This window comes from Danio rerio, chromosome 12, assembly GCF_052040795.2.
Source record: "Danio rerio strain M-AB ecotype USA chromosome 12, GRCz13ab, whole genome shotgun sequence".
Lineage (NCBI taxonomy): Eukaryota > Metazoa > Chordata > Actinopteri > Cypriniformes > Danionidae > Danio > Danio rerio.
In genome coordinates, this window is record NC_141032.1 from 31,399,663 (window position 1) to 31,424,667 (window position 25,005).

General features: G+C 35.0%; 1 protein-coding gene and 1 long non-coding RNA gene across 5 annotated transcripts in view; one reads left to right on the forward strand and one right to left on the reverse strand.

Annotated features, from left to right (window-relative positions):
- Window positions 1-18,019, forward strand: part of gabrz (gamma-aminobutyric acid type A receptor subunit zeta) — a 50,819-nt gene extending 32,800 nt beyond the window's left edge. Inside the window, exons 6-11 of one of the 2 annotated variants that reach the window (XR_015503508.1) lie at window positions 47-129; window positions 8,096-8,233; window positions 8,316-8,468; window positions 12,333-12,526; window positions 14,450-15,499; window positions 17,143-18,019. Coding sequence is in view for 1 of the 2 variants with exons in the window: in NM_001114742.3 (NP_001108214.2) it covers window positions 47-129; window positions 8,096-8,233; window positions 8,316-8,468; window positions 12,333-12,526; window positions 14,450-14,785 (904 nt within the window). In the remaining variant the exon portion in view is untranslated. 2 annotated transcript variants of the gene reach the window in all.
- Window positions 8,349-23,087, reverse strand: LOC147834498 (uncharacterized). Of its 3 annotated transcripts, none has more exons than XR_015504266.1 (4): window positions 22,850-23,087; window positions 18,883-18,944; window positions 17,857-17,913; window positions 8,349-8,460 (listed from the first exon to the last, which is right to left on the reverse strand). It is a non-coding gene; the product is annotated as an uncharacterized LOC147834498 (long non-coding RNA). The 3 variants fall into 3 exon arrangements; XR_015504268.1 differs by lacking the exon at window positions 8,349-8,460 and adding an exon at window positions 11,897-14,062 and having other exon boundaries at window positions 22,850-23,073; XR_015504267.1 differs by lacking the exon at window positions 17,857-17,913 and having other exon boundaries at window positions 22,850-23,073.
- Between the last annotated feature and the right edge of the window lie 1,918 nt (window positions 23,088-25,005).

Sequence of the window (25,005 nt, forward strand, 5' to 3'; positions counted from 1 at the left end):
GCGTTCGCTCATGTATGTCACTGTGTTTTATTCTCTCCTTTTCCAGAATTACCACCACAGTGGCCTGCAGTATGGACCTCACCAAATATCCCATGGACAGACAGACCTGCATGCTGCAACTTGAAAGCTGTAGGTCTCAAACAATAATAATACTATTTAACTTAAAACCAGATTTTACAGTATTTTCAACAAATTGGGTTTTGTTCACTATTAATTGGAGAAGTGTTCACAATATATTATGTTAGACTGTACCTGACTAAACTTTTTTATTTCTGAACCAAACGCAGCATATTTTAATGCTTGATATGTGTTAATATGAAGACCCATTGTAAGAATGGGTAAATTTATATAGCTAGAATTAATACATTGTATAAATTTATAAATAGTTATGCAATACATAGTGGTTGAGACCAAATTAGTGAATTTATTTTATTGTTAAAACACTTTATTTATTTTTAGGAACTTTTAACATGTGCTAAAGAAAATAAAACAAAATATAATAAAAATATTATATTATATATAATATAATAATTATATTGTTATATTATATAACATATATATATATATATATATATATATATATATATATATATATATATATATATATATATATACATACATACATACATATATATATATATATATATATATATATATATATATATATATATATATATATATATATATATATATATATATATAAATTTGATAATAAAAATTACAATTATTATAAGTATATAAATAAATAAATGCATGTGCATACACAACCAATATAAAGGTATCAAAACAATGGTATTTTGCAGTTTTTTTCCAACTGCTTACACACATTTTCAAAACAGTGTCACATTCTTTCAAAACACAATTCCCAAAACTGCACACACGAAATGCAAAATGCCTCAAGTTTGCTTTAAAAGTAACACTCCATTTAAAAAACCATAAACATGTGTAAGAATGAAACATTTGCATCAAATGGCAAAACACTTCTTTCATAATAGTAAATGTTTGAATATAGCATGTGTAACCCCCACCAGTCATACTGCACTCAACTGGCTCCGAGCTGGGATTGAACCGGTGACCTTCCGCATGGGAGTTAGTTGCTCTAACAAGGAGGCTAAAGACCATGGCCTCTAGCATCTGTCGCTATAGCACTTTTAGAGGTCAGAGGTGTAAGGTTTACCTGCACAGCACTTCACTAGCTGGCCTCCGTTACACATGTAAACACGGTTGTTCAAAATCTAAAGCTCTTTACTCTTCCATAGGCTTATATCTACAGTTCAATACAATGATCAACAGTGACAGTCATCGGCTGAGAGGTGGAACAGTTACACTGTAAACCCCAAGGAAGACATCAAGAAACCAAAAATATTTATTAGGCCGAACATACTGGTGTATACAGCAGCATACAACCAAATTACAAACTTACTGTATGTAAAAATGTAAAGAACGTGTAAAGCAAAAGTATGTTCTTTAGAATACAGTAACCCACATAGCAAAATTTATCTGGCCCAGCTCTGGCCCACACAATCAGGTTTTGCTTGGCCCACATGCTGCAGTGAATTACATTACATGACTGGACCAAGTCTGGCTTCCATACAAGGGCCAAACTAGGATTATATTGGGGCCAAGTCCCAGCCAAGTTATTAACTCATAAATAGGCCTTAACTGGGCCAGATAGGTTGGTGTGTCACAATTGCAATGAAATTGATCAATCCATGAAACATTGCACTTAAGGGAAACTAAGTAGGTGCTTTTTCTCAAAGCGATCTGATTGGTAGAATTTTATTTTACTTAAAAATGATTTAATTTATTTTAAATGTGGGTCAAGATAGGCCAAATTTACGAGGGCCACATATAAATTTTTAACATCTGGGCCAAATTCTACATTTTACATCTGGCCCAAATCTTGTTTTCCGCCTTAAAGACGGTGCCACCTCTGCCAAACACAGGCCATGTTTGGTCCACATGATGTATGCCAGTGCCGAAGGAATGCCTGCTGTGTCAGCTTTATGCCAAACATAGGCCAGAATTCTTTGCTACCTCACAATTGTGTGTGCGGGGTTTCTGTGTGAAAAGCGTCCATTGCCTGCAGAAGCATCATGCAAGCATAGGGTTGGCTATCAAATACTTTCCAGCACCAGGCTGAGAAGAATTACTCTATTCTTTCCTAGAGGAATTTTGAATTAGAAAAGTATTTTATGCAATTAAAAACTGAGTTCAAGGCTGATAAATAGCTTCTGGTTTTGGAGATTTGTGGTTTTGCTTTTTGAGTGAGATGTTTTAGGAATCATGTGACAAGAAAAGATTTTGTGTGTAAGCAGTTAGGAAAAAAAACTGTAATAGCAGGTGAAACAAGATACAAGATGTACTGTATGGACAAAAGATTTTTATCAGCTTCCTTCAGAAATCCTACAAACTAATTTCATTTTTTGAAAAAGGTTTTCAAAAAACTTTTCTAAGGCCAAACAAGGAGACAATTTTTGCAATTATTGTTTTTAAAGGAGGGTTTTCTGTATATTCCAATAATGAGCTATGGCAAGTTTTGAAAGCAATAAATAGAAAATCAACTATTTTTTATCTGAGCTTTTACAATTTTTCTCGACTGCTAAAACAACCAGTCTTTTAACTTTTTTTATAACTATATTTACAATATAATTTTTTCAAAAAGCATACCCATTTCTTTAAACTTTAAACACAATTTCCTGCTTTGACGCATTAGTTATATCTGGTGAATTGTTATATCTGGTGAAATCCCTTCAATTTTCAGTGCTTATACCATGTGCTCATTTAGAAAGCACTAGCATGCTGGGGCAGGCTAGATTGGGCATGGCCACCAGGAAATGTCCCAGTTCTCCCTAATAAATGTGTCAGAGTATTCACATTGGTTGCGTCTTTTGTGTTCATCATATGAAAAGTTTTTTGAGGGGAAACAGAAGCAACCTAACTTGCCAGTTTTGAAAATATTGCAAAACTGTGTTGTAGTGTGTGTGTGTGTGTGTGTGTGTGTGTGTGTGTGTGTGTGTGTGTGTGTGTGTGTGTGTGTGTGTGTGTGTGTGTGTGTGTGTGTGTGTGTGTGTGTGTGTGTGTGTGTGTGTGTGTGTGTTTTAAGGGCTTATGAGTGATGTCTGTTTTTCAGCAAAATGTGTATGGTTTTGAGTCTAGAACTTCATTTTTGACCTGATGATAGGATGTTAGGGAAATCGGGTGAGACATTATGGAATTTTGTTAATAAAATAAAATAACTTTCTCCCAAAAATGTCCAAATAACACTTTCATAAAAGAAATACACTCTCCGGCCACTTTATTAGGTTCCTTTAGATTTTGCTCGATATTGACATGATAGCATCACACAGTTGCTGCAGATTTGTCAGCTGCACATCCATGATGCGAAACTCCCATTCCACCACATCCCAAAGGTGCTCTATTGGATTGAGATCTGGTGACTGTGGAAGCCATTTGAGTACAGTGAACTCATTGTCATGTTCAAGAAACCAGTCTGAGATGGTTCGTCTTTATGACATGGCGTATTATTCTGCTGGAAGTATGATTAGAAGATGGGTACACTGTGGTCATAAAGGGATGAACATGGCCAGCAACAATACTCAGCTAGGTCGCTTACTGGATATATTCGCTTTGTTTAAACATTCTCTCTAAACTCTAGAGATGGTTGTGCGTGAAAATCCCAGTAGATCAGCAGTTTCTGAAATACTAAGACCAGCTCATCTAGCATCCACAACCATGCCACTTTTAAAGTCACTTAATTCACCTTTCCACCCCATTGTGATGCTCGGTTCGAACTGCAGCAGATAATCTTGACCATGTCCACATGCCTGAATGCATTTAGTTGCTACCATGTAGTTGGCTGATTAGAAATTTGCGTTAATAAGCAGTTGGACAGGTCTACCTAATAAAGTGGCCGGTGAGTATAGAGTTCCCATCTTTTTATTACATTTTATGCATTGATCTGGAATGTTTGGTTGGAGTTTGTGAGGCAATTGTACAGTTATATATAGTCCCATCCCATATTCCATTTATATTGCAAAAGTTTGAATTGTGTATTAATTAGTGAATAGCTTTTTAGTCTGTGTCAGCACTACAGTATTCTTCTGATGAACATGTTGTCCTTAGTACTGTATTTTCCCATCAAAGTGTGATTTGGTACACATATGCTGTGTAAAAAATAAGAGTCCCATCATGCATGTTTCAAATCCTTTTCTAAATTTGTTGAGCTCTGATGAAATATTCAGTTCACTAATGATAGATGCTCCAGGTGCACACACCATAAATGCCCCTTAAGTTGTTAAAAATTCATCTGCACACGTATGCTCACTCGTCTAACCCTGCTGTGGTAGGATTTTGCCGAGTATGAACATTTTAGAGCAGTTTGTTTTATGTTCCTTCACCTACTGAGATACATCCCTGCTGAAATAAACCGCATTTGCTGGTAACATATGATTTGATGCTGGTTTGCCATTTTTTGCTGATCATGGAGACCAGCAAAAGACCAGCACAAACCAGTATAAACCACAAATCAGCATCAAAGTAGGGCTGCACAATATATCATTCCACAATATGCAAATCTGCAATAGTCACATCGCAGGATCTGCAATGTCCGGTTGGGATTAACCAGGGACCACAGTTCAGAACACATGCTTTGTTGAGTCATTGCAAAGTAGTTTAACCCTAATCTAATCTAAATTATTTAATCGGATGTTTTTAATACCTGTATCTGTGTAATATTTCAAGTGAACTTAAAGCATCTGGGCACAAGAATTTCGAACGTTTGTAGCTCTAACAAAGATGAGTTGTATTTATACTTACATTTTGGGTTAGGCTACTTTAAAATTGATTATTGATTATTTGGATATATTAATGAATATTGATTATTTCCGTACCCTATTAGCTACTGTTAGACACTACAGAAAACCATAAATCACTGGTTATTTCATTGCTATCTTTGTTCTGTTTTATTCATCTATGCTTGTAATGAGTTTTGTATATTGTGCAGATGCACTCCTCTACAAAATCATCCTAATTAATGGTAAATGTTGAATTATTTCCAAATGCTTAAGCCATCTTGTGAAATCATATTCATATCGCAATAGATATAGCCTATAGCAGAAAAAATAATTGTGCAGTGACATTTTTTATTTTTTTTGCCAATATTGAGCAGCCATACATCTTCAAACATGCTAGGCTACTTTACCAGCATGTGCTGTTTATTTCAGCAAGGATGAAGCCACAGTTAGAAAAAGATTGCAAGATATTTCAAGAAATAAGCTATTTTTGTCAACTGGTGTTATGTTCGCGTGAGGATTTTGGGCAGTTCAGTGGACATTAGCCTCCTAAGAAAGAAAGAAAGCATATGGTGTGTTTTAGATGCTGCTGGTGTTTCCACCTTGTCTAGTTGCCTGCTTTTTGTAATACCATTATGCTGTAACGGTTTATTGAGCCATCATCACGAACTCCAAAGCCTAAACCAGTCTATTATAGTTAATACGCTGTATTTTCAGCAGGACAGATATGGTATGAGCAGTTTAATTAGCTAAGCATGCTGTAAAAACCAGCGTGACAGCTAGAATTTATTTACTCTTCACAGAGCACTATATGCTGCTTTTTCCACGATATATCCAAATACTCGGGGAAATCAGGGCAACATATTTCACAATGTTTTATGCTCTAGATGAAGGAAAAATATTTAATCGGTGCTGAAAGTTATTTTTGGAGAACGCGCTTGCATGCTAAACTTTGCATGACACAGTGCCATCTTGAGGTGTAGATTATGTATTACAACAGTTTACAAAGCGCTGCATGAATTACTTACAAGATATGTTTTTTTCGCCATTGGATTTTGGCTTTAATATGAATATAATGAATATCTGTGTCGCCTATCAAACAATTGTACATTATAAAGTAAGAATACAAAATTAATTTGTAAAAGCAACAACTGCAAATAGTAAATGAGTGCAGGTTATGTGTAGTGTAGTATATTCTATTATAGTAATACAATCTACACCAAAATCACGACTTTATGATCTTTGTTTTAACTGCAAGAAATGCAACGGAACATTCCTTCACTGTTTCTGGTATTGTGAAAAAATAATCTCTTTTTAGAAGAAAACATCATTTTCTACAAGGACTTTTTAAGATAATTATTTTTTATCTTTTATCTTTTTAAAAGTTTTTCTCTGGAATTGTATTTGTTATATGGTAAAGTAGAGAATGTGTTGGACTTCCACACCAAGCATTTGTTTTTAATACTGGTTTATCTAGCAAAGCAACTTCTATTGTGGTTATCCTCAAGTAATCCTCCTTGAAAATGTTTCCACTCACCTATGCCATACATCAAAAGTCTGATGACGTTTAGCAGTTATGGATATCTTTTTGGCACTACATTAGAAATTTCTACTGATTTTCTATTCTATGGTGTATATATTTCAGCTCCTAGCCTGACTATATTATCCTGTTTACTTTTTTCCTACTGTATAGCTGACACTGTATTTGTATATGCTGATGTGTTAAAATAACCGACAATTAATAATAATAATAATAAAAACAAATCATGACTTTACGAACACACAGACAATAAATAAAATAATGCAAAATAAATATATTAATATATGAATAAAATTACACTAAATATTATAAATTCTAAATATTAGAAATCAAATATTATTTTATATATCATATTTAAATGACATTTTAACAAATGGAACATCAGCTGGCTCAGTGGTTAGCACTGTCGCCTTACAGCAAGTCACTGGTTCGAGTCCCGGCTGGGTCAGTTGGCATTTCTGTGTAGAGTTTGTATATTCTCCCGTTGTTCCTGTGGGTTTCCTCCAGGTGCTCCAGTCCAAAGACATGTGGTACAGGTGAATTGAATTAACTAAACTGCTTTTAGAGTGTGTGAGTGAGTTACTGGAATGTTTCCCAGAGATGGTTGCAGCTGGAAGGACATCCGCTGTGTAAAACATATGCTGAATAAGTTGCTGGTTCATTCCGCTGTGATGAATAAAGGGACTAAGCTGAAGGAGAACGAATGAATGAATGTAATGGAACATCCTTTACAATAAAAAATAAGGGGGAAATGGGCAAAAAAAAAAAAAAAAAAACACACGCATTATTCATTCATTTAATTTCTTTTTGGCTTAGTCCTTTTACTAATCAGGGGTCGCCACAGTGGAACTTATCCAGCATATGTTTTACACAGCGGATGCCCTTTCAGCTGCAACCCAACACTGGGAAACACACATACACTCTTGCGTTCACACACATAAACTATGGCCATTTTAGCTTACTCAATTCACCTGTATCACATGTCTTTGGACTGTGGAGAAAAAAGAGCACCCGGAGGAAACCCACGCCAACATGGGGAGAACATGCAAACTCCATACAGGAATGCCAACTGACCCAGCCGGACCTTGAAGCAGCGACCTTCTTGCTGTGAGGCAATTATGCTACCCACTGTGCCACCCAAAACAAGTATTCATAGGGATATTAATATTTTTTAGAGGTGTTTTCCCTATATTTCAAATTATAGATTGCATTTCTATTTTTTAAGCTCAAGAGATGCTTGTAAAATGAACTGAATAATGTCCTTGTAGAAAATCTCCAGTATAATAATGATCAATGACATGTAAAAAAATCAATTAGTTTTTTTCCCCATAAGTTATTCTATGCTTGCGATTGTTAAAGTATATTCACTAACCCCTCATTCAGTAACCTAATTAAAGGCTCAGCACAAAGTGTGTGCTTCCAGCAAATGTAATTCTTGCATGTTTAACTGCTTCAGGACTTCTTTTTAATATAGATTGCTAACAAGCATGTTATTTCACATGCTTGGCCGATTGTACAATTGTTTTTAAATTCCACAGGGATCCCATGGTAAATCAGCATTACCCTAAAAAAACACTGAATAGCTCCATTTAGAATTATTGATATTATGCTAATGCCTGCTTTACAGTATAGAGCTCTAGCAGCATATAAGATTAGTGGTAACCGAATGCGTAATTCAGCGGAAATATAGTAGCTCTCAGCACTGAAATGACTTATTCTGTGGTGATAATTGGCTCTTGGATTTATATTATGTTCTCCACAGGGGGATATAACGTGAAAGATGTTGTTTTCTATTGGACACGGGGAAACCAATCGGTTAGCGGCCTGGATCATTTACAGCTGGCACAGTACACCCTTGAGGATCATTACACCTCTGAATCTGAAGCTGTTTATGAGACTGGTATGTTCACAAACACACACACAATGATATTTTGGGGACATTCTCAGTGTGTATACTTATAAATTTAATCCTAATGTAACAGGTAACTACCCGAAGTTGATCTTCCACTTCAAACTCAAGCGAAGCATCCTGTATTTTATTCTGGAGACGTACGTTCCCTCCAGTGCTCTGGTGGTCTTGTCCTGGGTCTCCTTCTGGATCAGTCAGTCCTCAGTACCTGCTCGCATCTGCATAGGTAGGAACGCAATGCAATCATTAGCACATTCAAATAGGACTATTTATTTCAAATATGTGCTTTAGTATTCGGAAGCTTGGCCTAATGGATGACACAAAAGCCAATAAAAGCGTATTACATTAGTGTTTAAAGCTTGAGGTGATACTTTTTTTGTTTAAAAGGAATACTTTTCTTCATCATTAAATTGAAGTGACAGTAAATATATGCTCAGTGTTGAACATGCCCAAGTAAAAGTGTCAGTTTAAAACAAGATCCTACGCAGAACGACTATTTTCAGCATTTATAAAAATAATATATGACTCATTCCAGATTTACAGGCAGATTTTGAGCATTTTCCATTCATTTTTCTTCAAATGAAATGATATACAATGCTAAAATTTGATAGGAACCATTTGATTGTGACTAATTGTTGTTTAAATTAACATTAAACTTTTTAAACCACTAACAGAGTTGAGACTTTCCATCATTTTATACTTTAACTCATTTTAGGATTTAAATATGGCAGGTTGTAAACAGAATTTTAAGTATTTCATTGTACTACGGTATTAAAAAAGTGAATGACAAAATGACTGAAATTTCACAATAACAGAGTTGACATTCCTGGGGCCTCATGTACAAAGACTTGTTGAATTCATACTAAAACATTGCGTATGCACAAAGCTGTAAATGTGCGTACGCAGTAAAAAGTTGGGATGTGTGAAACACTGCATACGTAGAAATCCCACGCATATTCTCTTTGTACATCTAACTTTACGTAAAACTGAGCGCACGTGCACAAGCTCAAAACCCCTCCCTGCCTCCTCCCCCTAATAAATATGGTAATGACTTCACTTTGGCAAAACCAAACGAAAAAGAAAAAAAAAATGGAGTGGGAGAGTTTAGCTGATGCGGTTAATGCAGTGGGGTCTGAACATTACACTGTGAGTGAATTCAAAAAGAAATGGTCTGATGTAAAGGTGCAGGTTAAGAGGAGAACAGCGGCGCGCCATCAAAGAGTGGACCGAACAGGCGGGGGAACAGAGGATGTTGTTCAAAACACCCTTTGAGGAGAGAGTTGCCTCAATTCTGGACTTTACTGTCTGGAGTAGTATCCGTGTCTGGTGGAGAAAGAGATGTATTGGAAGAACACTTTGTTGGGGCGGTAAAGCAGCACCCCTCCGCTCTTATCAAGGCAGTGCCACTGGAATTTGGCATCACATATTATTTGCACATTTATTGAATGGAAATGTTTCTGTTTCACGTATGCAAATTCGTCTTCAGATGGCGCCTTTATAGCAATGTGCGTGCAGTCGATCGCTCCGATTACATTGGGAAAACCGACAATCGCTGCAAATTGGGCTTTAATGTTTGGCTGGTCAACTGTATAGTATGGAAATCTTATATACCTGCAAGACATGTGGATGATCCCGTCCCATACAGCTGGCATTGCACGGCTCAAAGATACTTTGTAGTGTGCAACTTAACATAATTGCCTCTAGGAGTCGCCATTGGAAATATAACAAACACACACAAGAAATGCACGTATGCCAGACATGAAGTTGGCGTGGACCAATGCACGTTCTCACGTTAATTTTAACGTTAGTAAATCTAAATGTGAGCGTGGAATCTTGCGTACGCAAAGTTTTTGTGCGTACGCAGCGCTAATACATGAGGTCCCAGGCCTGTTGCTAGCCGGATGAAAGAGGTGGCTTTTTTTCTCAAAAACTGGACTTTTTTGCAGTTTTTCACCATTTTCTATTTAATTATGAGATTTAAATACTGTATTTTAGCGATATTTTAAACACTATTTTTAGCTGAATTAGCTAATCGAGTGTTCACAACAACACTTTTTGATGTACCAAAAATATTTCCTGAAGATTTAGAATAAATAAATATGAATAAATGCTTATTTTTAAAGTCGCCTATTGTCATTTATTTGGCAAATATCAAACTGGCCAGAATTTGGTAATTTGAATAATAAGAAATTAATACATAATAATAATAATAATAATAATAATAATAATAATAATAAAAATAATTATTATCATGTAGAGCTTCACGATTTTTCATTTGAAACTCATGGATAACAACAATTGCCAAATTAGTATTCAAATTAATTTTAATATGGGCTGCATGTGACCTTTTTTGTTTCAAGAACAAGGTTCAAGATTTAGAATAAAAGTTAATTGTAGTGAAAGGGTAAAAGGGGACTTTACTTTCGTCAAATTGTATGTTTTCTTGCACAGCTGGATGTTGGACTAAAAAACAAATGTTTGCATTGCTTAAAACTGATTAGCTGAAGTCATGCCAAAGGGACAGTCAACAGAGGATTCCACGTGGTTCTAAAGTCTTGCTCAGTGGGTTATTTTCACAATTTCACATGCTTTTTCTATCAGTTTTAAAGATTGTTATGACTTTTTTACTTTTTTACTAATGTAACAGTTAAGTAACAGAGTTGACCGAAGACTGGACCAGTTTTTCGTTTAAACTACATCAGGTGTATCAAACTCAGTTCCTGGAGGGCAGCAACCCTGTACGGTTTAGTTCCAACCCTGCTTCAACACACCTATCTTTAGGTATCAAACAAGCCTAAAGCACTCAATTAGTTTGCTCAGGTGTGTTTAATTATGGTTGGAACTAAACTGTGCAGAGCTTCGGCCCTCCAGGAACTGAGTTTGACACCAGTGAACTACATGCTCCTCAGCATAAGACAACTTTTTTTTTATTATCTCATGCAGATCAGATGTTTGGTCAGTCAGAGTTGGCCTTCAGTCCAAATTCTCTTAAACGCTGAGACACTGTATGTTGAGATCCTTACCCTGTGCTCGACTGGCAAGCAGTTTTAGCTGCAGTGTTGAGGTGATTGCCAATGTGAGCACTTAGCAAAAGAACAAATTTATTTCTTACATTATTATTTTCAGATCATAATCCATTACTGTAATGACATGGCTAATGGAGTAAATCTGGATTTGCCTTTTCACACAAACATCTTATGCAACACTCTAGGCTAATAATAGCTGGTTTCTGACTAAACAATAAACTCTCTTCATCACCAAGATAGCCACCTTCTGAATCCCACATTAAACACTAACAGGTATCTCATCTTTCCTCAAAACACATCAAATACAGTAACTGTTAATCTTCCAACATTACCCAGACATAACATTCATAGATGCAGACATAATATATATTTAAAAAAAATCCTTAAAAGTTTACATTTTTACTTTCCCAAAACCATTACATAAAAGAACAGCCAACATAAACAATCAGTGACAATAGTGACAATCTCTCCTTCATTAGCATAGACAGCCCTGAGTGATAAGTAGCCGTGCTCTTTTTTCACACTATACCTGCTGAAGATAATGTCAGCATCTAAAAGACATTATAATGGTTGAGTTTTAGAATCCACAAATGAACACTGTAGTCTCCAAAAATTATCTTCTGAGCCACATATTTTGACATTTTGATTTTTTCACAGAGATCTCGTTTAAATTTAAAGCAACAATCCCTAAAATGCACAGCTTGGATCAAAAAGTAAATGGGTTAGTTTCAAAGAGGTATAAAACATTATTTGTGGGGTATTTTGAAACTTCACATACACACTCTAGGGACATCAGGCAATTATTTTACATCTTGAAAAAGCCCTCCTTTAAACCAAATACTATTTAAAATGTCAACAATACAACCTTTTGGTAAAAATATTTTAGAGTACTCTCATACAGCTCACACCAATCAGACTCCAACTAATAAAACTTTGTTACATCTTCTTTTTTTAAACATTTGCTAAAAGAATGTTTTTAATGGGAGGAATCTTATTATCAAATGACTTTTATAGCGTGAAGTCCTGAATCTTTTCTAACTCTACTCTGTGATTAACATTAACAGGAGTGACGACAGTTTTGACTATGACCACCCTGATGATGGGCGCCCGCACCTCCCTACCCAATGCCAACTGCTTCATCAAAGCTATTGATGTGTATCTGGGCATTTGCTTCAGCTTCATCTTTGGTGCACTGATTGAATACGCAGTCGCCCATTTCTGCACGTTACACCAGCCCAATGCTGCCAACGCATATATGGTGAGAACCTTTATGTTGTACCTTTAAGTTGTCTTTGTATTTTGCAGTATTACAGTTCTTGTTTACATAAATGGTCATCATGAAATCATGTTACATATTACATTATTACAGTTACACATTATGGACTTTTTAAATGTATTTATTTAAAAACTATGCCATTGAGATCTTTAATCAGTGGCTCAGTGGTTAGCACTGTCGCCTCACAGCAAGAAGATCACTGGTTCGAGTCCCGGCTGGGCCTGTTAGCATTTCTGTGTGGAGTTTGTGGGGTTTCCCCCACAGTCCAAAGACATGCACTATAGGTGAATTGGATGAACTAAATTGGCCAAAGTGTATGACAGCATGTGTGAATGTGAGAGTGTATGGGTGTTTCCCATTACTGGGTTGGGAAACGGAAACTGTGGAAAAGGGCATCCACAGTGTAAAACATATGCCACAATAGTTGGTGGTTCATTCCGCTGTGGTGACCCCTGATAAATAAGTCACTAATCTGAAAGAAAATGAATGAATGAATGAATAAATGAATGAATGAATGTTGAATCAAAAAGACTTTTCTTCCTGCCTGCAACAGTCTTCTCTGATGACATGCTTATTGCTTACTGTCACTCACTTGAGATCCACCAGTAGCAAACCACATCATCATCCATTCAATCCCTGATAGACTTGATCAAGATCAACTTTTTTTCTCATTCAAAAAGTTATTTTACTCAAATATATGTTAAAGTAGACAAACAAAATCATCCATTTTTGTCTTCCAACTTTCATTTCATGCCAACTTAAAAAAAAGCAAATCAAAATTTAGAACAGAACACAGTCCTCTAGATACAGACTGAAAGAGTCTACATGATGTAAAAATACATTAAGTGCATGAAATCTTGGCCAACAGTAGATTTCAGGGAAAAAACGTGTTACAAAATCCAATGCAGCAGGACCAGAAGAGTATTGTTTTGTAGGAAAATTGCTCTGGCCGTCACATATAAAACTTTCTTCTCTATTCTATTATTTCTTTTCTATCCTGTAACTTTACTTTGTTGTTTTCTGTTTTCTTTGTGTTCTTGTGTGTGTTTACATGGAAAATTATATTATATTGAACATTTTTAGAACATGTCTGAAAACACAGGCTCTTTTTTGTTGTTTTGACTAATTGTCTTTTCAAGCAAACTGCCTATATTTACAACATTTATTATTAATTTAGAAAAAATATAACCAATGATTCACAAAATTTAAAAATACTGGAAATTCCTAATGGTGGCTCAGTGGTTACCTCTGTCGACTTACATCAAGAAGGTCACTGGTCCAAGTCCTGGATGGGTCAGTCAGCATTTTTGTATGCATGTTCTCCTAGTGTTGGTGTGGGTTTCCCCCGGGTGCTCCGGTTAACAGTATAGGTTAATTGAATAAACTAAATTGGCAGTAGTGTATGAGTGTGTGTGAATGAGTGTGTATGGGTGTTTCCCAGTGCTGGGTTGCGGCTGGAAGGGCATCCGCTGCATAAAACATGCTGGAATATCTGGCAGTTGATTTCGCTGTGGCAACCTATGAAATAGAAACTAAGCTGAAGGAAAATGAATGAATGAATGAAAAATTCTATAAAATTGTACTTAAACATGACAAAATATTGTAAATCCAGAACACTGAGAATGCTTAGGAGGTCTTCAATTGCTGCATATAAAAACAATTTTAATTGTGTACTCTATTAGATTAACTGTGAATTAGATAACTTGCCAATTCGCACAGTTTTGATTTGACTATACGAAATAGTAAAGCTAAATTAATGTCTCATTTCTTTGCAGTTCTAAGAAAAAAGTGGTTAAGAGCGGCAAACAATTTATCATTTTTTTCATTAATATAAAAAATTCTTTTTTAACCTTGCCATAGTCATGACAAAAACTAAAGCACTTTTATATCTCACTGCTGCATTAGTATGGCCAGGAAATGCAGGAGCGCGAGGATGAAATGAACGGCATCGTCACCTCCTTCGGCAGCCACGCGTTGCGGGCCCGCAAACGGGAGGAGATGCTGTCCCGCATGGGCAGCGTCAACAACCCAACCCCCAGTGAAAGTAAGGAGGACGTCAGCTCCTCGCAGCCACAGACACGCTGCACCAAATGCATGTCGAGGGCACGTCGAATCATACGCTGTCTGTACTGCTGCAAGGTGGAAAACCCACACTACATCGACAACTACTCCCGCCTGACCTTCCCTCTGTCCTTCGTCATCATCAACCTCCTCTACTGGACCTACTACTTGTACTTTTAAACCTCCTGCTCTCTGTGAGTGTGTGTTTGAGGCGTTTACAGTCATGTGTGGGTGTGTGTTTGTGTCACAGTTTTCCTAAGGGTTTACGCTCTTACATGTCAGCATGCATTTCAGTTCAGCTCGTATGACTGACTGTGTTCATGTCATCCAAATGTGCGTCATTTTTATTGTGGTGCGAGGAGGATCTGAGTGGGATTTGGACCATCTCTGCATTTGGATGAGGATTCTACATTACTGTGTCAGGAATATGTGGCCTTCGTTTTATGATGGAGCTTCAGATTTACTGAAGTTCGCAATAAAATCGGCCTAGTTGTAAAGTACAGTATGATTTTATGGGTAATACTTTATGATAAGGTAACAGTTGAATTTTTATGAACTAAAGTTAAAAATATCAACAAATCTGTAACAAATTTATTGCTAATTGTTAGCTAAAGGGACAGTTCACCAGAAAATTAACATTGTTAACCCTTAATAGTTTCTTAACTCTTATGTAGTGTTGGAGGTGTTTTCATCCACTCTGGGGTGATTTTGAGTCTTAATTTGGCCATAACTTTTTTGTGTTTCAGCTAGCAAAATGTTTTTGGTGACTAATCTTATTTTGAGAAAATGCTTTGAATTAAAAAAAAATACAACTAAATTCAACAGTACATTCTAAGCAAATTTACTACCCCATTGTTATGTTAGGGATGAAAACATCCACTGAACTAAACTGCTGTAAAAAATGCACCAGACAAGTATTATTTCAAATTGTTTTGGATAAATCTGTTAATCAAACTCACTTCAGATCAAAACTACTAAATTGGTTAGGAAATTACAGGATTTTAACTCTTTAATTGGCAAGTTCAACAATAATGTCTCTGATTTTGTTTACATGGACATCGTTAAATGAATTATTTGCCTTAATCTAAGACAATAATATGAGTAAGGTGTTTACATGAGTTGCTTTTTGAATGTTCCTTTTATGATCCCGTTTTACAAGTTATTGCACATAATTCCATTAACGTCTGCGTCTCCGTGCTATCCACGTGTCCTCCGGAGTTTCATGTAATTTTGGGTGTTTCATTTTTAATTTGTGGACTTTAACTGCAGTTTGGCACTTTCACTTTCATCCGGGAACATTTCATGCATGCCCCCTTGACAAACGAGATATTGGATGCAACTATAAACTGTTGGAAGAGTGCTGTTTAATGGAAATTCATACTGCACGCTGAATGTGATAAAAAAAAAAAACATTTCTTGTTGCATGCGTCTGTGGTCTTCACTGACTCCTGACTCGGTAGGCGCAAAGAATAGAACAACCGCGTGTGTGCGGACTATTCTGTTGCAAAATGTCCTACATGATGGTGATAGTTTGATTAAGGTGTTTTAATGTCTGTACTTTCTTTAGTTTGATTATGTCCTTAATCTGATTAAATTAATCAAAAATTGCTGTTTACATGGTAGACTAATAATCAGAGTATTGTCTTAATCGCATTAAAATCGAATGATTGGTGTCTATGTAAACATACTCATTGATTTGGTGAAAAAACACACAAAGTGAGGTATTTTCAATATTAAAAGTAATTGTGAACTAGATTTTTTTAGCTTTTATCAAAGTCTTGGACATGTGAAACAACATTGCATTCGAGGCATTGTTTTTGGATTCATTTTCATTTTTTGCCCTAATTTACTGTTGGTGGCAGTTTTTGCCCTATTGACTTCCATTATAACCACATTTATTAGATTACAAAACCATGACACCATATAATCATGCATTTTTGATTGTTGGTGGTTTTCTCTGTTGGGAAGAGGTCAAATTTGTCATTTTTACTGTTGATCATTAGTTGTCACTTTTAACCCTTTAGATAGACCTGTGCCTAGTTTCTGAATTTTATATGGAGTATAACAGAAAATTAAAGTGTGTATGTGAGTGTGTGAGAGTGACCTTTATGCACTTACCTTGTTGTGTCTGAGAAAATCAAAATATGCATCTCAGCTCTCAGAACTACATGGAGTAAACGAAAACAAAGATTGTATTGATGCATTATCAAATGTGGATATAATGGAAGTTAATAGAGCAAAAACAACCACCAATGGTAAATTGGAGAGAAAAAAATGAAAATCTAACAATGCATCAAAGCCAATGTTGTTTTTAATCTTTCACATGTCCAAGCCTGTGATAAAAGGCAAACACATCCAATCCACAATACTTTTTATATTGAAAATATGTAAATTTTTTTGTGTTTTTTCACTAAATCAGTGACATCATTTGTGAACTTGGCAATTAAAGAGTTAAAATCCTGTAATTTTCTTAACAATTTGATAGTTTTGATCAGGACCGAGGTTGATTAACAGAATTTAATAACAGATTTATGCAGAAAACTTTGAAAGAAAGATGTATCTGATGCATTTTTACAGCAGTTTAAGTCACTGTATGATTTCATCCATAACATAACAAAAAGTAGTACATTTGAACAGTGCACAAGGGTATATTTTGTTGAAGATAGTCTGAAAAATGTTGGTTGCTGGCAACTATTGACTTCCATATAGTAATTGTTTGCCTGCTGTGGAAGTGAATGGGTGCAAACAACCAGCATTCTTCAAAATATCTTCTTTTGTGTTGAATAGAAGAAAGAAACTCATAGGTTTAACTCACGGAAAGAAACTCAAAGTTTAAAACCAAATGAGAAAGAGTAAATGATTTTTTCTTGAGTTAATTAGCCCTTTAATGATAGATAACCCATAAAATAATATTAACTATCTGTATTTGTATCGTATAATTTTATAAATAAGATAACTGTGACTTTTTAGTCTCACAAAAATACCCCAGATGAGAAAACTTGAGTTTATAGTTTTCAGTTAAAATCCCAAAGCTTTGATTGGCGAGAAATAGTCACATTTCTAAAAAAAAAAAAAAAACTCACAATTTGAAAAAAAAAAAAAATATTAGGTAAAAGTAAAAAAGGAGTAAAAATATCAGAAAAAAATCTGAATTGCAAGAATACACACTCTTGCAAAAAACTCTGTACTAATGGGTCTCTATTGTAAAGTGTTACCGTTTTATGTGAACCACACAACAATTAAAAGCTTACCTGAATGTAGGTATGATGACATTGTCTTTTAGCACAAAAAGCATGATTTATAAGTCACTGTTGACACAAATAATGAATAAAATACTTGTTAATTTATAAACTGATCATCAGAATCATTTAAGCATGTTTGACAGCTACTTTAATAATAAATAACTGGACCAAAGACTTAATGTGTTTCTCATTCTTCATAATTACGATCTGAATTCAAATGAGCACAGGTTGTCTGTTGTTTCTGCGGCATATACTGTATGTATTTGTGAACTCAGCAGTGATATGTCTTGTCATCAGCTGCCAAACAGGAATCAAGCCGGTTTTGCTCATTTTCTCCTGGTGATTTATTTATGGGAGTAGTTTGGGAATATTCTCTTAGGGATAGAAGCGCTGATTATGAATGATTCTGTGTTAATTGCATGATTATTTATTTATTCTGCTGTATATTGTTGCATTTATTTATTTATTTTTTGTTGCTGTTGTTAATGAAATCTAAGCCTCTCTGACCTACTTAAAGAACTGCACTACAGTATTTTTGATAGCTGACTATTTTGGGAAAATGCCAAAATTAAAACACTTACAGTATGTGTGTACATTAATGTGTTTGCTAATCTTCTCTGACAATTACAGATGCATTGTTTATTTCTGTATTGCTGTTTTTGCATAGAATTTGCAATATACTGTGCATTTTCCCCACTGTCAACATGTTTTGTTATAGATATGTCATAGAGAAATGCTTTGTATGACCTTTTTCAGAAAAAAAAACGTTATTCACCTGACCTCTGTGGGATTTTGTTATGTTTTACTGTGAATGTCATTCAATTCTTACAGGTGAATTGATTCCGTGCTCAAATTAAGCTGTACAAATATTTTGGGTTCTCCTTTTTGCACTGAGGTTTTGAATTATGAAGGCAATATTACTTTGCCAGGAAGCGTTTTGTTTTTGTACATACTGGCTGAATATTGCAAACGATGTACACCAAATAATATCTATTATTAATACTGTCATTTTAATAATGCATGAAAGTTGCATACCGTTGTTAAAGAGACAGCAGGCCATATTGCTTTATGTTTGCCATGCATGGGGAGATCTGCATCTGTTTGAACAGATTAGAAAAAGGTTATAAAAATAGATGTGCAATTAATAAGTAATCCATTTTGACAAGAAAATGTAAAGTACTATCTACTTATCTACTCAAATACAGTTGAAGTCAGAAATATTAGCCCCCCTTTTAATTTTTTTCTCTTTTTTTAAATGTCCCAAATGATGTTTAACAGAGCAAGGACATTTTCATTGTATGTCTGATAATATTTTTTCTTCTGGAGAAAGTCTTATTTGTTTCATTTAGGCTAGAATAAAAGCAGTTTGAATTTTTTTTAAACCCATTTTAAGGTCAAAATGATTAGCCCCTTTAAGCTATATTTTTTCGATAGTCCACAGAACAAACCATCATTATACAATAACTTGCCTAATTACCCTAACCTGCCTAGGCAACCTAATTAACCTAGTTTAGCCTTTAAATGTCACTTTAAGCTGTATAGAAGTGTCTAGAAAAATATCTAGTCAAATATTATGTACTGTCATCATGACAAAGATACAATAAATCAGTTACTAGAAATGAGTTAATAAAATTATTATGTTTAGAAATGTGTTGAAGAAATCTTCTTTCCGTTAAAAAGATATTAGGGAAACAGGCGGGTTGATAATTCAGGGGGGGCTAATAATTCTGACTTCAACTGTATAAAAATTTCTTACCACTAAACACTATAAACGCTTTGATTTTAACTCTAAAATACTTTACCACAAAATCTTAAAGTACTGGCCCTGACTGGCGAGTGCATTTAACATTTATTTTTATCCCGATCTAAATCCAGAACCAACTTGATACAGAAATACACACTCGGCAATACATCTGTCACTGCGGCATGTTATTGCCTTTAGGTTAGCATGCTGTCAGTCCTGATTCTGATGCCAAAGAGTAATCTCCAGTAATATCCAGCCTTTAGCATTTCCTTTTGAAAAGTAAATAGCTATTCATTTATTCTAATTGCTCATTTATGCACATTCATTTGCATAAACTGCAATTACTGCTTATAGTATCTTATAATAACTGTATTGAATTATCAAAAAAAAAAAACTTTGGCATGTAATAATTAATAATTGTAAAAAGATGAACCTCAAATGAAAAGGCCCAAAATTATTGTTTTTATTATTTTTTAATGTAGTAAAATAACTCACGTTTCACTATGCATGTAAAGTAAATGTTTAAGTAAATAAAACCTTTTTACTGAAAGTTGAATGTTTGTCTGAGCATTTGTTTCCTGCTTCCAAAAGGGGTCTGGTGGAGTTGCAATCTGAGCTGCATGCAATCCTTTTTAATGGCCACACCTAACCGTACACCTCACAGTGATGTCACTAGCTCCAGAGTGCATTTATCTGATATTGCATCTCTGAGATATGCAATCTCAGCTTGCATCATTAAGATAATATTGACTTGATGACACTGCTGGTGAATATATAGGTAAAAAAATTAAATAAAATAAAAACATTTAGCAGCATATTTCCCCAGTTAAAAAAAATTGCAAACATTTTTGGAAACATATCTAAAGTTTACTTTTTAAATATGCAAATAAGAAATTTGTCCATAATAAGTTCAAAAGTCTTGTTCCATTTTTCATAAAAGACTGGCTTAACTGCTAATAAGTAGACCCACACGGATTTCTGTGCACGCAGAATTTATTTACTTGTGTAAATGTGTGTAAATTTATATTTATTCAGTTTTAAATTAATTTCAGTAATATTATTGCCTAATATGAAAATGTTCATGTTTTATTTACAATAGAGTTTGTAAAGTAATATTTTCTGTCTTTTAGTAGAGATATAAAAGACTTGCTTTGAAATAAATGGATCTAATTAGATTTGCGGGGCGACACAGTGGGTAGCACGTTCGCCGCAAGAAGGTCGCTGGGTCGCTGGTTCGAACCTCGGCTCAGTTGCCGTTTCTGTGAGGAGTTTGCATGTTCTTCCTGCGTTCGCGTGGGTTTCCTCCGGGTGCTCCGGTTTCCCCCACAGTCCAAAGACATGCGGTACAGGTGAATTGGGTAGGCTAAATTGTCCGTAGTGTATGAGTGTGTGTGTATATGTGGATGTTTCCCAGGGATGGGTTGCGGCTGGAAGGGCATACGCTGCGTAAAAACTTGCTGGATAAGTTGGCGGTTCGTTCCGCTGTGGCGACCCCAGATTAATAAAGGGACTAAGCCGACAAGAAAATGAATGAATGAATGAATTAGATTTGCATTGTAAACATTAAAAACAAATTAAAAATTGCATTGTTTTTTATTTCATATATTAAGTTTTTAGTTACACTCTCAGAAATAAAGGTATGCAAGCTGTCTCTGGGGTGATACCTTTTCAAAAGGTACAAATTTGTTCCTAAAAGATTCATATTAATACCTCAAGGGTACATATTAGTACCTAAAAAGGACAAAAGTGTTCCTCTTAAAATGTTCAGGTAATAATATATACTTTTAAGGTAGCAATATGGACCCTTCAAGTACAAATGTTTACCTCTTGAAAAGGTACCACCGCAGTGACAGCTTGCATACCTTTATTTCTGAGTGTGTACGATACTCTCAAAATCATTCCGCATAAATCCACAGTTTTTTTTTTTTTTTTTTTTACAAAATTCTCTGCAGAATTAGCAAAATATGTGCCACAGATTCTGTCTGGCTCTAATAAGGGACTAACCCCCAAAAAAAGTTGAGAGACCCACCCCTCATTGACAAAAGTCCAGAATTTGTCCCTTATATGAGCTCATTTATTCCATGTTTGACTTCTATGCTATCATACATTCTGAAATTAACCAATCAAAAAAAGGCTTTAAGACCAAGAGGAATCTTCTGTTGTATTAATATTATTATGCTTAAATATTATCTGTGACTTATTGAAATGGCGAAATTCTGGAGAGGGGTCTGGCTGCAGACTCGGTGCAGTGCAATCTGAGCTGCATCCAATGCTTTTAAGTGCGCTCACCTAACTCCATCCTTAACCCTACCTGTCACAGCGACGTCACTCACTCCACTGAGTGCATTGTTCTAACATTTCTAACATTTCATCGCTGAGTGATGCAATCTCAGCTTGTATCATAAAGGCTGCATCCAGATACAATTGAAATTCTGACTGAGGAAAGTTGAATGTACTGGCCAGATTTTTATTTGCATATAAGCTTCAGTTTTAAGTTTTAACAGATCCCTAAAAAGAATTTAATGATAGATTATAATGATAATATGTATATTTTCATATTTCTTTATTCTAAATCTTTGAGTTTAAAATGCTAATCTCAACATTTTTTTTAAAAACTGTAATATAAAACTTACAGTTTAAATGCACATTTGGAAATAAACACGTAAAATAGTATGGTAAGTGATTTGGTAAAATGGTAGGAAATATTTTTGGTACATCAAAAAGTGTGATTATGATCACTACCCATCAAGCGAATCCAGCAAAAAAAATAAAAATAAAAATAAATAAATAAAAGCTTAAAATGTCACTATAATGCAACATTTTAAACCTTATAATTAAATATAAAATGAGGCAAATCATTGCAAAAAGGTCCAGTTTTTCAGAAAAAATAAGAGTCACCTCTTTCAATAAGTTGGCTAATGTATGTAGGCCTCTTGTAATTTAAATAAAAAACGCAAATCAATTAATTGAAACGCTAAAAGTTATAACTTTCCATAACACAAATAATAGTCACTTTATGTAATGCCAAAAAGACAGATGGGTGAAAATAGATTTTCATGTAGTTTCACATTTATCACGTTCACCTTAATTACGTTAAGGATTCGTTACACCCTGATTAAACCTCACCACATGGTGGCGCTGTAAAGTCAACTTCATTACAAAAGACTGAGATCAAAATAGACATCACAGCAGTTCTCATTGATTTTCTCTATTAAGAAGAATGAGGACGACCCAATAGCCATTATCTTTGGCCCAAACCTGTATAATCAGCTGTCTCTCATCGCTGGGGATCAGTGTCAGAGGCGGTTAAACAGATGAAGAGGTGGGAATTTGGGCCGTGGTGTTGTTAACATCTCGGTGAAATGTCCAGTCAGCCGTGCTAAGGGATCACACACAAAAAGGAATGGATATGAAGAGCACGAGCTGCCAAGCCAAAAAATCAGCTCTCTTCATCAAAGCCCCTCCTGCCTGCTCCTCTATCCGGCAGACACGTGACAGCCGCAGGCTTTACTGTTGTGCACTGCGAATCGCTATTAGGCAACTAACAGTGTTCTACTTCATATCAGTGTTATGCCTTTTCTTTTTTAAATAATCAAATAAAAAAATAAAACAAATATAAATAAAAGAAATATACGGTATTTAATGGAGCTAAAATGTATAAACGTTTTGATTGTGAATCACATTTGTTGAATAAAACTAATATATCTATCTCCCAAACACATATTTGTTATTTTAATTTTTTATTTAGCATATATATATATATATATATATATATATATATATATATATATATATATATATATATATATATATATATATATATATATATATAGTTTAAAAAAAGGAATGCAATAAAATATGAAATTAGAATTTTAATAAAGTATCATTGAACTTTTTTTCTTTTTGAGGTTATTCAATTAAATAGATAATACAAAATAAAGTAAATAGCAATAACATAGTAAAATAAAATAAAATAAAAAAGTAAGATATAACATATAACATAACATAAAACATAACATATATACATAACATATAATACATATTTATACAACAGTTCTGTCTGGTTCTTAAATCTGATTGGCTCTATTTTGCAAGTAACAGCACTGGTCCAGCCTCTTAACTTTTCACTCTTGTGTATTACTGAAGCAGCAACCTAACACTCTCCCACGTGAAGCAAATTCGGTAGTAACTGAATCTGCTACTCATCAAAATTCTGCTAGTCCTGGCTCCCTATAGAGCCAATTTCTATTGACCCCACTGTTAAAATGGGCAACTTTACAACAGAAAAAAAGGTGTTTACAGCCCAGTACAAAAACGATTTTGGTTCATATAGCTAATATTACTCTTCATGACAACTGTGAGGGGGTGAATTTTTTTAATAACTCATCCATTTTTTTATATTAGGTTTTATTAAGTCTGCATATTTAAGGGCGTGGCCACTTGAGTGAGAGCTACTGTAGGTCAGCTCTCACTAAGCAAACAGCTGTGACACTAAGCAAACACAATGACGCCTCCCACCAGTGCTAATATACTGCCATATCGCACTGCTACTCGTGTGATACTGCGTTTATACAACAGTTTAACAGCATAATTGTGTGCATAAAAAAAATCAAACACAGAGTCTCAAAACAATATTGTATATACAGTATATACGGGTATGTGTATCGTCTTGAAATAAAATCTATTATTTTATTAAATGTAATAAATACATGTAATGTAAAATCGTAACAGAAATCTAGAAATAGTTTAAGATATATAAAATAATAAAAAATTACCTTTAATTCATGCATAATTATGTGTAAAATGTGTGTGTGTGTAAATGATTTTATTTGATGTACATTGACTCAGACCTTTAACATTCCTATATTACAAATCATCCAGAAGGAATCTTTGAAGCACGTGTAACATCTGCGCTTTATTTATTTAGCTCAGCGGAGCATTGAGAGGTGCAGCCACGGTGCATTATGTCACTGAGTCACACATGAGCCGCTCTCCACTCCCTAAACCCTCTGAGTCAACAAGCACATTTGGCGAGTAAGGAAAAAGAGCCAGTGCATTCTGTCTGCACCTGGAGCAACGAGGGCCAGGTGGCATATGCATGTGGCACAGAGACAGGAAGGTCAAAATCTGTACAATATGGATCCTTTTCCACTTTTGCTCCTTTTCCCCCTTCTCGTAAAGGGTAAAAGCCCTGCCTCTTCTACTCTATTTTCAGATTTCAGGTCACATGTGAAGCAGCAGTCAATTTTATATTCTGCCGACATGATGCAAATGTGCGAGTTAAGCAGAAAGTCCAGCATTTGTATTCAAGAGCGCAGAATATTTATATACAAGGATTTGTGTTTGTGAGAGTGTGAGTCTACCTGAGGAATACTGTGGAGATCTGAATTATGGATGAGGTCATCTCTGTTTGT